The 12,835-nt window shown below is 40.0% G+C and overlaps 1 protein-coding gene across 1 annotated transcript in view; it reads right to left on the bottom strand.

The window, feature by feature from the left end:
• LOC140741900 (protein bassoon-like) overlaps positions 1–11,571 on the bottom strand; it is a 473,005-nt gene extending 461,434 nt beyond the window's left edge. Inside the window, 1 exon segment of the mRNA XM_073072438.1 lies at positions 11,364–11,571. Within this exon segment, the coding sequence (XP_072928539.1) occupies positions 11,364–11,500 (137 nt within the window). The 5' untranslated portion in view covers positions 11,501–11,571.
• Positions 11,572–12,835: the final 1,264 nt, after the last annotated feature.

Raw genomic sequence — 12,835 nt, 5'->3', positions numbered from 1 at the left:
TGTAGTCATAAAGAAGGCAAGACAGCAGCTATACTTTTGAAGAGATTTGGCATGTCAACAAATACGCTCAAAAACTTCTATAGATGTACCGTGGAGAGCATTCTGACAGGCTGCATCACTGTCTGATATAGAGGGGCTACTGTGCAGGACCGAAAGAAGCTGCAGAAGGTTGTAAATCTAGTCAGCTCCATCTTGGGTACTAACCTACAAAGTACCCAGGACATCTTTAGGGAGTGGTGTCTCAGAAAGGCAGTGCCCATTATTGAAGACCTGTCGCACCCAGGACATGCCCTTTTCTCACTGTTACCATAAGGTAGGAGATACAGAAGCCTGAAGGCACACACTCAGTGATTCAGGAACAGCTTCTCCCCCTCTGTCATCCAATTCCTAAATGGACTTTGTTTGTACATTTTTTAATAATCTATTCAATATAAATATTTACTTGTTTATTTATTATTACATTTTATTTTTTTCTCTCTCTCTGCTAGATTATGTATTACGTTGAACTGCTGATGCTAAGGTAACAAATTTTACGTCACGTGCCAGTGATAATAAACCTGATCCTGGTTTTGATTCTGACATATAAAAGAGAGAGAATCAGAATTTTCCACTTTAATCTTTGAATTATTCCCAACTGGAACGCCGTTGCACAACTATCTTCTTTAACCTTTATCCTCATTTTAACTTTCTAAGCACATTCCTGATCAGAAATCCCTACAGCTACAATGTATTCACTTTTAATAAATACTTGGATGCAAAATGGCCTGTTGTTTTTCCATCATTCTTGAGTACCAGCTGCTTCTTTCAACAATCTTATACCACTGATACTCCGGGGCTTCTATTTTACTATACAATGCTTGAATTTTCTTTTACACTTCAGCCTTGATCTCCTGCACTGCTTCCCTTCTATAAATTGGTACAATTTTTTAAAATACTGTACATTTCCCCCATATTTACCACAAAACTCTTGTATTCATGCTCCACACTTTGCTAAAGGGACCACGACTTATTTACACACGAGCATATTTGAAACTATATTAGCCTTAAAATAATTTGCCTTCTGTAGAGGATGTTTGATATTTCTTTGCCTCAAGCAATTATTTAGTGCTGGAAGCGAAATTACATTTTCCAACTTTAATATCTGCCTCCTGTTGTTTTAATTCTGAACCAAGCATATAAAATATACTTCAAGAGTTCTACTTTCAGATCACTGATACAGAGTATTTCATTATCCAGAAACAGGTCTAGTATTGTTGAACAAGCAATTGGCTAATTCAAAGACAGGATTTTAGATGCAGAGCTAAAACCTGCACTCCTCCCACCCTGTCCAGACCCACACATCCCATCTTCACTCTCCTTTTCCTAGAATATTTGAAAAAAAAAGGTCATGATACTGTAAACACTCCAATTCATTTCCAGATTGGTGTCTCATCTCAACCTTTCATTTCCAAAATAATTTATTCTTTAATATACATCCAAATATGGCTCAAGTGACAGAATTACTGAATAGCTAGCCACTTGGTCCATACCAACTGGTACCCCTTTCCCAGGACATCTCCAAATTCATTCATTTCTAATACTTATTCCACTTCCTTTCAACACAATTCAATCAGTCTCTACTACAACCCAAGGATATGTACTCCAGTACTCTGCACAAAACAAAATATTCCTCAAGGCACTTTCTACTCTTTTGATAGTCACTTTATACTGTGTTCCTTATTCTTGAATCTTTTACCGATGAAACAATTTTACTTTTCTACTCTGTCAATACCTTTCATGATTTTTAAATATTTCCATCAGGCCCCACTCCTTGCAACTTCTCCTTTTGTAGGGAGAATGACACCAGAAAGTTCAAGGCAACTCACCTCTGGAATCACTACTTTCAAGGACTGCTCATCTCATGTTCTGGATATTTATTACTTATTTATTTATATTATTGTTTCTTCTTTTTGCATTTGTACAGCTTGTTGTCTTCTGCACTCTGGTTGAAAGCTCCGGTTTGTTGGTCTTTCGTTGTCTCTGTTACATTTACTAATCTATAGATTTGTTGAGTATGCCCATGAGAAAATGCAGTTGTATATAGTGACTTATATGTACCTTAATAAAAAAAATTTTGTACAATAAATTCCTGCACCCCTTCAAGATGAACAATTACAGGCAATATTGTGAATGGTGCATGCTGCAGCCTCTGTGTGTTGAAGCACAGGGAATGAACATAAGGACTACTGAATAAGATGATCAAGCAGGCTGCATTTTCTTAGAAAATGTTGTATTGGACCTACATTCATCCAGGCAAATGAAGAGCATACCATTGTACCCTGATCTGTGATAATGCTTTGGGATGTCAAGAGGCAGGTTGCCGATCATAGCAAACTCCAGCCACTGATCTGCTCTCATAGCCACAACACTTATGTGACGAGGTTCTGACTAATGATCATCTCCAAGCCAGAATTCCTCTTAAATGGTTTGGTATACAAGGGCCACAAATCACCAAGTAACAACCATCTTGCTTTCAATATACTCCCATTTTTCATAGTTTAATTTTTCGTACGTTGACCCACTTTTCCCATTTGACTTGTCTAAAATATCATTCACCATTCTATCTCAAAAGTTGAATTTCATTAAATCCAAATATATTTCCCAGCCATCGACCATAAATAGTCAAATTCACAAGATCCTCACAGATGTTATTTTTCACTTAATGAATCATTCAGTTCTTAAAACTGCCACAAATTCAACAGGCCAAATAAATGTATCAACTGTAAAAATAATTAAATTGAGAGAATTCACCACCGTTATATTTAGATTTCAAGGAGGAAAAAGATAATAACTTCTGTTTGCACATTCTGCGCGAACAATAAGCTAAATATATTCACATTTTGACACTAGCAACTGAAGTGGGAATCACTTTCCTTTACTCAAAATAGCAATTCACAGTACAGCTACAGAGATGTCAATACTCTGCATATCTTACAGAATAAGAGGAATCCTGAGCCCAAACCCAACTAGTTAAGTCAAAGTATTGAGAGGAAGAAAGGAAAACTTTAATCCAACCTTACCAATTAGACCTCTTGGGTTAGCCAATATTTAAGAATATCCAACAATAATCAGTGACCATCTCAAGAATTAACACTGGCTGATTTCAGGTCTAGGTAAAACAAGGAACTAGTCTAAATTATTCTCTGATGAGAACATCTCCCTCAGTACAGAGTAATAATTTAGTTTGACAGCGAGTAGAGCATTTTAAAGGAGGCACTGGGAAAGTCCAGAACTTTTATTCCACAAAACATTGTAGAAGGAGGAGATAGCAGGGGTACTTAATGAAAACTTTGCTTCAGTATTGACAGTGGGGATCATCATTAGGGATGGGAGAGGTTCCAGAGAATTGAAGGGTTGCAGATGTTGTTTCCTTATTTAAGAAAGGGAGTAGAGATAGGAAATTATAGACCAGTGAGTCTTATTTCAGTGGTTGGTAAGTTGATGGAGAAGATCCTGAGAGGCAGGACTTATGAACATTTGGAGAGGCATAATATGATTAGGAATAGTCAGCATGGTTTTGTCAAAGGCAGGTCCTGCCTTAAGAGCCTGATTGAATTTTTTGAGGATGTGACTAAACACATTGATGAAGGTAGAGCAGTAGATGTAGTGTATATGGACTTCAGCAAGGCATTTGACAAGCTACCTTATACAAGGCTTAATGAGAAAGTAAGGAGGCATGGGATCCAAGGGGACATTGCTTTGTGGATCCAGAACTGGCTTGCCACAGAAGGCAAAGAGCGGTTGTACACGGGTCATATTCTGCATGGAGGTCGGTGACCAGTGGTGTGCCTCAGGGATCTGTTCCAGCACCCCTACTATTCATGATTTTTATAAATGACCTGGATTAGGATATGGAGGGATGGGTTAGTAAATTTGCTGATGACACAGAGGTTGGGAGTGTTGTGGATAGTGTGGAGAGCAGTCAGAGGTTAGAGCGGGACATTGATAAGATGCAAAACTGGGTTAAGAAGAGGCAGATAGAGTTCAACCCAGATAACTGGAAGTGGTTCATTTTGGTAGGTCAAATATGATGGCAGAATATAGTATTAATGGTAAGACTCTTGGCAGTGTGGAAGATCAGAGGGATCTTGGGGCCGAGTCCATAGGGGTGCCAGAACAGATCCCTGAGGCCACGCAGGTTGACTCTGTGGTTAAGAAGGCATATGGTACATTGGCCTTCATTAACTGTGAGACTGAGTTTAGGAGCCAAGAGGTAATGTTGCAGCTATATAGAACCCTAGTCAGACCCCACTTGACGAACTGTGCTCAGTTCTGGTCGCTTCACTACAGGAAGTTTGTGGAAACCACAGAAGATTTACAAGGATGTTGCCTGGATTGGGGAGCATGTCTTATGAGAACAGCTTGAGTGAACTCGGCCTCTTCTCCTTGGAGTGACGGAGGATGAGAAGTGACCTGATAGAGGTGTACAAGATGATGAGAGGCATTGATCGTGTGGTTAGTCAGAGGCTTATTTTTTTCCCCAGGGCTGAAATGGCTGGCACAAGAGGACACAGTTTTAAGGTGCTTGGAAGTAGGTACAGAGGACATGTCAGGGGTAAGGTGTTTTTTTTTGTTTTTAAAAAGCAGAGAGTGTTGAGTGTGTGGAATATGGCATTGGCGACGGTTCTGGAAGCAGATACGATAGGGTATTTTAAGAGAATCCTGGATAGGTACATGGAGCTCAGAAAAACAGAGCGCTATGGGTAACCCAAGGTAATTTCTAAGGTAAGGACATGTTGTGGGCCGAAGGGCCTGTATTGTGCTGTAGGTTTACTATGTTTCTATTAAACCACATTAATATTTCACTTGGTAAGCAAAACACCCCAGTTTCAATTCTGTGTGTGATTAGCTTGTTGACCTTGGCTAAGGGGACAGGAAAACATAGGAAAACTTGAGTCTGTGTCCCTGGGGCAAATATTGGTAGGGTAACAAAAAAGCAAAAGCCAATTCAGACTGATATTTTGATATTTCCTTGTTGGAAAACAATCAAAATTTTGAAACAAACAGACATGGCTGGTAACCCAACAGTTCAGCTGTCTATGGAAATGCAAGGTGAAAAAAAAACTGATTGCAAAGAGAAATATTAACAGAGAGAAAAAAAACACTTCACATTTGTACTCCACCAATCATGAATACATCTGAAGAATTAAATGAGAACAATCACGAGTTGTGGTACAAAATTGTTAGTTACATGGAAATTAACAAAACTTCTGGACATCTTGAAATACATTTGCTCCTTATCTTAAATACTTCAGTCAGTAAAAACATGAGTGGACAGCTCCATAATGCTATATTAAAGATTACCTTATATGACCAACCCCATTAACCTTTAAGATCATCATAATTAACCTTAAATACATTTCAAAATATAGAGTAAAACCACTCAACCAATACACACTTCATCAACACTAGTAGATACTTATCCATGTTGGCACAGTTTTACATATTTTGAAAGGTATGTAATTTAAGAATACTTTAAAATTCTGTATAACAAATTGCATTAACGCTGCAGGAAAAAAAAAACGGCAAATGTTTTGCAGGGCTGTTGGATAACATTTGACAAAGCCCTGTAAGGAGATAATAAGATAGGTGATCAATAGATTGATCAAACAGCAACTTAAAATGAAAGGAAAGCGGGAAGATCTATGAAGGGAATGCTAGAGCTCAGTATCTATTGAACAAGCAATCACCAATGGTGCAGCAATCATGTGTAAGAGATCTGAAATGAGGGCACTCTCAGCCTGTTAGCCTAATGGCAGTGGTTGGGACAGTGCTGGGATTGATAAGGAAATATGAATTACAAATCATCTAAAAATAATGGGTGTGAACAGAGTCATGATGAAATTATGAAAGAGAAAATGTGTTTGACTACTCCATGGAGATCTTTTTTATGATATGAACATTGAAATACATAGGGGGAATCAATATTTGCAGTTTATTTAGATTTTAAAGAAAGATCCACTTCATTAAGCACACATGCATTGAAACATCCAAATGAACAGTGAGGTGTTTGCATCAATGGCCAGCACAGTTCGATGCTGTGCTGGGGCAGCCTGCAAGTGTCGCCATGCTTCCAACACCAATACAGCATTCCCACAAATTACTACCATAAAACTGTACGTCTTAGGAATATGGGAAGAAACTGGAATATCTGGAGGAAACTCTTGCAGTCATGGGCAGAACATACAAATTCCTTACAAAGAGCAGAGGGAAATAAACCCTGATCTTCTGATTGTTGGCAATAACTGTCACCAAAGTCAGAGGACCTGGATCTGGGAGTAAAAAATCTGGCAAGAACTGGTTAACAGGCAGAAAGAAAAGAGTGAGAATAAATAATATTTTTCAGTTGGAAGTGACTGGTTGGCTGTACCTACTCAATCTCCATAAACAATTTGTTTGAGTGGGTAAAACCTCACAGAAATGAGCAGAGAGGGGGAAGTAGAGAGGCTTCAAGAGGAGAAGAGAGATTAACTGAGTGGGTGAGAAGAATCAGATAGAATATGAAAAAAAAGTGAGATCACCCACTTCTGTGCATAAACAGGAAAATTGGGAATTTTTCCATAAATGTTGACTAATTGTCAAATATCAATGTTCAAAGAGACCCAAGTGTCCTTGTACCGAAGTCACTGAAATCTAACACGCAGATGCAGCAAGCAGTTACCAAGGAAAATGGTACATTGGTTTCTATTGCATGAGGATTTAAGCACAAGGATGAAGACGTACTGTATTCCATTTTGGGCCTTCATGAGACTGCACAGAATGGTACAGATAACATCAGCCCCCTTTCGCAAAAAGAGACATACTTACCCTGGAGGGTGTGCAGCAAAATGTCACCAGACTAGTTCCTGTGATGGTGGGTTTGCTGGATAAGAGATTAAATACACAAATTCTCTATTCTCAGGACTATATTAAAAAAAAGACGACTTCCTTGAAATTATTTTTTTAAAACAGTGTTTGACGGGATGGATGCAGGAAAATGTCGAGTTGAAGTATCTAGGATAGAAACCGTAGTTTCAGAATATGGAGTGCATTACTAAGAGCCGAGAGGAGATATTGCTTCATTCAGTGGGTGGCAAGCCTTTGCAATTCTCCATCCCAGAAAGCTATGGGAATTGAGTCATTGAATTATTGAATTAATACAAATTAGAGATAAACAGATTTCTGGGTGTTAAAAGAATCATGGGATATGGGGATAATGCAAGAAAAGTGCTTTGAAGGCACAAAAAATCATTTACCTTAATGTCTGGTGGAATGGCCTACTCCTGTTCGTTATTCAAATACAAGCTGAATTCTCATGGTGGTAGGGAAATGAGAGATTATGGGGCAAGATGGGATGTAGATATGAGAAGGGGAGATAAGGAGAAGGTGAGATTAAGATAGGATCTGAGTCCAAGATTAGCAACTTTAAAACATAAGTGACATGGGATTTGGAGTCAATGAGCCCCATAGTTCAGATTTATTTTGTTTTGTCACATGTACTTTAATACATTGTTTGTGTTAATAACAAACCAAGGATGTGCTGGGGGTAGCCTGCAAGTATCACCACACATTCCAGTGCCAACATCACATGCTCTCAATGCTCAACAGGATATAGAACACAAAACAGAACACAGCAAACAACAAAACAAGACCCATTCCTCCCTCCCACGCACATGGAGTCTTCCAACCCCAACCTTCGACAGATTTGTGGATTCGCAGACGTGAGACTTCAACTTCCCCAGTAGACTTGCAGTGGATTTTGGGCTTCAGCATCAGGTCTCAACTTCCAGTCTTCTTATCAACCTTAGGGCATTAACCTTCCATATCAACCCCAAAACTCGCTGATGATAACAAATGAGGAACCTGGAGGACGACCCTGAATTCCAGTTCTCAACTCCAGATAAGTCCTTTCTTTTTAATCTGCTACAAAATACTTGACAATCAGGTAACTTAATAACACTCAGAAAAATGTTTATGTGGACAAAGGGAATCTGTGCCTGTGGGGCTGATACTACCAGTCTTCTGCAACATTTTACAATGGGAAAATTGAATATTGTGAGGAAAACACACCCTGATGCTTTTCAGTACATCTATTACATCATTTTGTGCCTAATTTTTAACGAATTTCTTAAAAAATAAAAAAAATTATATTTACTAAGTATTGTCAGGCATAACGTCACCAAATGAAGTTACTGTAACATTCAAACATCTTTTCTTTGCTTAAAATAGGAATTTTGCAAACCAAGGATGCTCTTTGGACAGAAAAAAAAAGTGCCAAGGCTACTCTTTAGAATTGAGGCATTTGTGTAATATTACAAAGACTGATTGCTACAGTCATCATCATTTCCCTCCATCACTAACAAGCTCCTACATGAACACTGAAGTCAGATATTGGCACAGAAATATGAAGTAAATATGCCACCAGGTGATGGAAGTCCTCAAAACAATAAATAAACCATCTATTCAATATATAGAAAATATATTATTAAATGAAGTTACATCACATTATGCAATTAGGAACCAATTAATCAAGATTAACGAGCACCTCAAGCTGCATCAAATGCATATACTCCACTCCCCTACCCCGCCCCACAACACCCACTTCCCAAAGATTTGCCTCCTGCTTCCTACCCTAACCCCTGGAAAATTCTCATTATTTAATCCACTACCCATTTGCTGAAAAAGTGGGCATTACATTAAATTTCAATTCTAACAAATCCAGTTTTACATCATTTGCACTAGCAGATTTTTTTGGATAATGCAGATTTTTACAAGAACAGACCTTTAAAATGACAGTGAGAATTCTTCCAACAAGCTAATAACCACATTATAATTAGACATTGATTACAATATATATATTGACATTACACAATATTTCAAACATTCACCATAGTAGTCTTCCTGCTCTCGTATTCTTATCATGCACCATCCATTATTACTTATTTCATACATGCTAGCAATGGTCTTGTTGCGGCAGTAAGCCTTCCGATTCATTCTGTGATCGAAATGGGCATAATGGTAATATAGGATGTTCTGAGTACTGTCACAAAATGGTTAATAGAAGTCCTCAGAGCAAAATAGCCTTGTTTTAAGTAAATCATTAAAGATTTCAATCTGAAGTCGAAGTTATACATGACAAATTAATATAAGGTCCAACAGCTTGCTCGATCTTGTGTCATCTGACAGCTTCCAGCTGAGGCATTTCTGTAATTCTGGTATAGCCTAATGATGAAAGCTTGCAAATTCTTCTTCATTAAAAGTGATTTCGTATCTGCAAAAAGAATTTAAAATCCAAAATCTCGAATGTTTAAAACCTGTGGACGCCACTTGCTTATGCATAGAGGCAGAAACAAAGGTTCGCCGAAATGGTGCTGAAATGAACAGTTCCCGTCGTAGATCAAGGAGGTGCGCAAAGATTGCACTACATTGAACATCAAAATCGACCTCAACATAAATAGAGATTGAAAGGGATAAACCCCGCCGAAAACAATGAGATGTCAAATCTTGAGTTTCTGGGACATATTTTAAAGCAAAATGTGATTCTGCAAACATGAGCTCTTGGCCGATTGAACGCGCATAAATGGTTCTGAAACGGACAGTTCCGAACAGCACGAAGCGCCGGGAAAAATCAATAATTATTAAATTGAATTCAAAAAGTTCCTTCGACAGACCACAAGCGACTTTAGGAAAATACTGCCGACAGTGGTAATTCCAACCGATCATAACGCATTTTCGTGGATCTTTGAAATAACTAATCGTTCTGCATAAAAAGCGTTAATTCCAGATCCTAGAACAAATTACGAATCTGGAATGTTGTTGCAGAACGAAGAGTTCTTATTACTAAGCCCTGCTAGTTAAAAAAGCCGAAGATTTCGGATTTAAACACAAAGTTATTTTGCAGGAATGTTCGGCGAAGCAGTAACAGACGTAATAATTTTAAATTTATATTTCTATGTAATTGGTCCAACGTGAAAAGTTATGAAATTTCCCCGGTTTACCTCTTTTCCAATCCAGCCGTTCACTCCTGTCCACTATCCTTCACTTTCTCCCGCTGGAGGAGGGCTTATTTTTTCTAACAACTGTTCCGATGTATAAAGATATAGAGCGAGGGATTCAGTGACTATTACTGTCGGCAACGCAAACCCTATTTGAAAACTCATCACAATTATTCGATTTAGATTCGCTTGATAACACGCAAAAAGTTAACCATTTATGCCCACAAGCTTAATTTATGATCTGTGGTTCTGAACGGACAGCTGCTTCTGTCGCCGACACTCCAGCAATTCTTTTCAGCAGAATATGGTTATAGTCGCCTTACACATACATTGGCTCTGTCGTCCTTTTACGGTATCTTTGAACGTGCTTTCGCAAGTGCCCTCAACGTTTGGTTGCCAGTATTCAAAAGGCAAAATAAATCTTCAAAGGATAATTTAAGACCCCCCCCCCCCCCCCCCGTAGACACCAAAACCCACCTTTGAGTAAACGCAAAGTCCATTCAAACGCACAGCTCACCTTGTGGAACGACGCTCATCCATGAGCACAAAAGTTTCTATTCCCGGACGTGCCCTAATTTACCACACAGTTACCACAGCATCTCTACGCTCATCACCTCACGGCTGCCTGTCACATGTGTCCCTTGTCCTAGGGTACTCCCAGCATAGCTCACATCTTGTTCTGCGTCTTCCTTGACAGATGGCTTATTGCTGCATTTCGTTTCACGTATACTACTCTCTCTTTCACACACACACACACACACACACGCACAAACGATAACATTTAAGAAATTAAGACTCCGATAACCCCTGCCATGCGCTTCGCTTTGGAACTGACCGAGTGAAGTCGCCCAGCAGGGCTAATTTCATTGCCCGCTTGCTGGATGCCTGTGACTATTAATTCGAGAGGCTGCATTACTCCAGTTGCAAATCTTCGATGGCTTTCCTCCCACATCCCCACCCCCATCAGGGAGAAGCTTCCTGGGTTTCAGTTCAAATCCAAAGACTGGTTTGAAGAACAGCAGGAGAACAGCCTCATCCCGCGAACTGTACAGGCTATGGCACCTTTCACCGTTGCAATACAAAGGAAAATTAAGGCTGGCATGTGTTACTAATAGTAACTCTGACCGATTGGACACAGCTACTTCCTGCTTGCAGCCTCAGCTCCGGCCGCCGTTCCGCCCCAGCAATGGCCCGGGCCTGCTTCCTACCCTCCTGCTTGTCGGCGGCACTCAATGGTTCTGGCTGGGTGACTATGCAAGGTCAGCAGACCACCGCCACCCCCTCCCCCGGTGCCTGCCCCACCTCGGCACCTAGTCCGTCCGCTGGCTCCCCTCCCCTCCGCTTGCTAACCTGCTGCTGCCTGCCGTCGCTCGCCCTCCGGGGGCTCCGTTGGGGGCCGCGGGTGTTTTCAGCGGTTGCGCGGCACCGCCTTCCGATGCAGATATCGAGCCCAGCTCACCGGTTTCCAGGCTGTTTTCGTTACCCATGTCACCGAGGACTTCGCTTTAACGAAGCTCCCGCTCCGCCATCAACACCATCTTCTACTCGTCTCCCGAGAGACGCCACTGCGCCTGCGCCGCCAAGCGCCCCTCCCCCTCCCCGGTCTGTTCGTTCGTACGTACTGAGCATGCACGTCTGCCACTCGGCGCTCTCCAGCAGCTGATAGATAGTACGCATGCGTACTAGCGATCCGCAAGCTCGCTGGTTTTTGTGCTTATGAATGAATAGAATGTCGTGGTCTCGCTACAGTCCATTCAGGCTCCTGTGCTGCCTTTCCCATGTTTGACTATGTCAAATAGAATTTCCGAATAGAAAGAGAAAATCCTGCATGACAGTCATTTGTAAAGAGGGTAACATCCAACGTTTTAAGTTGCTGGCTGAGCATAAGAATTCAAATTGAACCAAACATCGGTAGTGTTTACAGCAACAGCGGCAACACTATAGCATTTAACACTAGCAACAACGATGACGTTGAATCCCATGAAATTCTGAAAAAGTTTGGGGTATCGCTGCCGAATTGGGAGTCACGGTTTAGGGATAAAGTCTCGAGCATTTTGGGAATAAATTCAAGAGAAATTTCTTCATTCATTGGTTCGTGAATTGACTAAAAAATATCTGTCTATGGGTCTATCTATCAACGTATGTACGGATTGATCTTTTCTGGAAGCAGGTGTAAATTTAACATACTGATTGACTCATTTGACACCCAAAAAAAGTTCAAAGAACAAACACAAAATATTGCACAATTTAAAGCAAAAAAGAGAGAGAAAATGGTCAGTAGCCACACAACATGTGAGAATGTCGGTAACGTTTCATTACAAAAGCATATAAATATGGAGTGAGAATGTGGAAGACACAATTCAAAGGGATATCACAGTGAAGAACCATGTCCTACTATTCCTCCATTTCCAACTTATTACACATTACAATAGAAATTGATTTAATTATACATCTTATTGCACAAGAACATAATTTTATCCAATCCCCTTGTCTAACAATAATCTTCATGAAAATTCATCCTCAATGTGTTGAAATTGGTTTGCACATTAAAAAATAATTGAATAATTGGTTATATGTTTTGTACAGAAAGAAATGTTGGCTGAAATAATCAGATTAAGTCACTATTCTTGACAACAGACAATAGACAGTAGGTGCAGGAGTAGGCCATTCGACCCTTCTAGCCAGCACCACCATTCACTGTGATCATGGCTGATCATACACAATCAGTACCCCATTCCTGCCCTCTCCCCATATCCCTTGACCCCGCTATCTACAAACCCCATTTCCAGAAAAGTTGGGATATTTTCCGAAATGCAATAAAA

The sequence above is a fragment of the Hemitrygon akajei genome, chromosome 19 (assembly GCF_048418815.1).
Source record: "Hemitrygon akajei chromosome 19, sHemAka1.3, whole genome shotgun sequence".
In the NCBI taxonomy this organism is placed as follows: domain Eukaryota; kingdom Metazoa; phylum Chordata; class Chondrichthyes; order Myliobatiformes; family Dasyatidae; genus Hemitrygon; species Hemitrygon akajei.
Note: the sequence above shows the minus strand (reverse complement) of the source record. Positions and strands in the feature narration are given on the sequence as shown.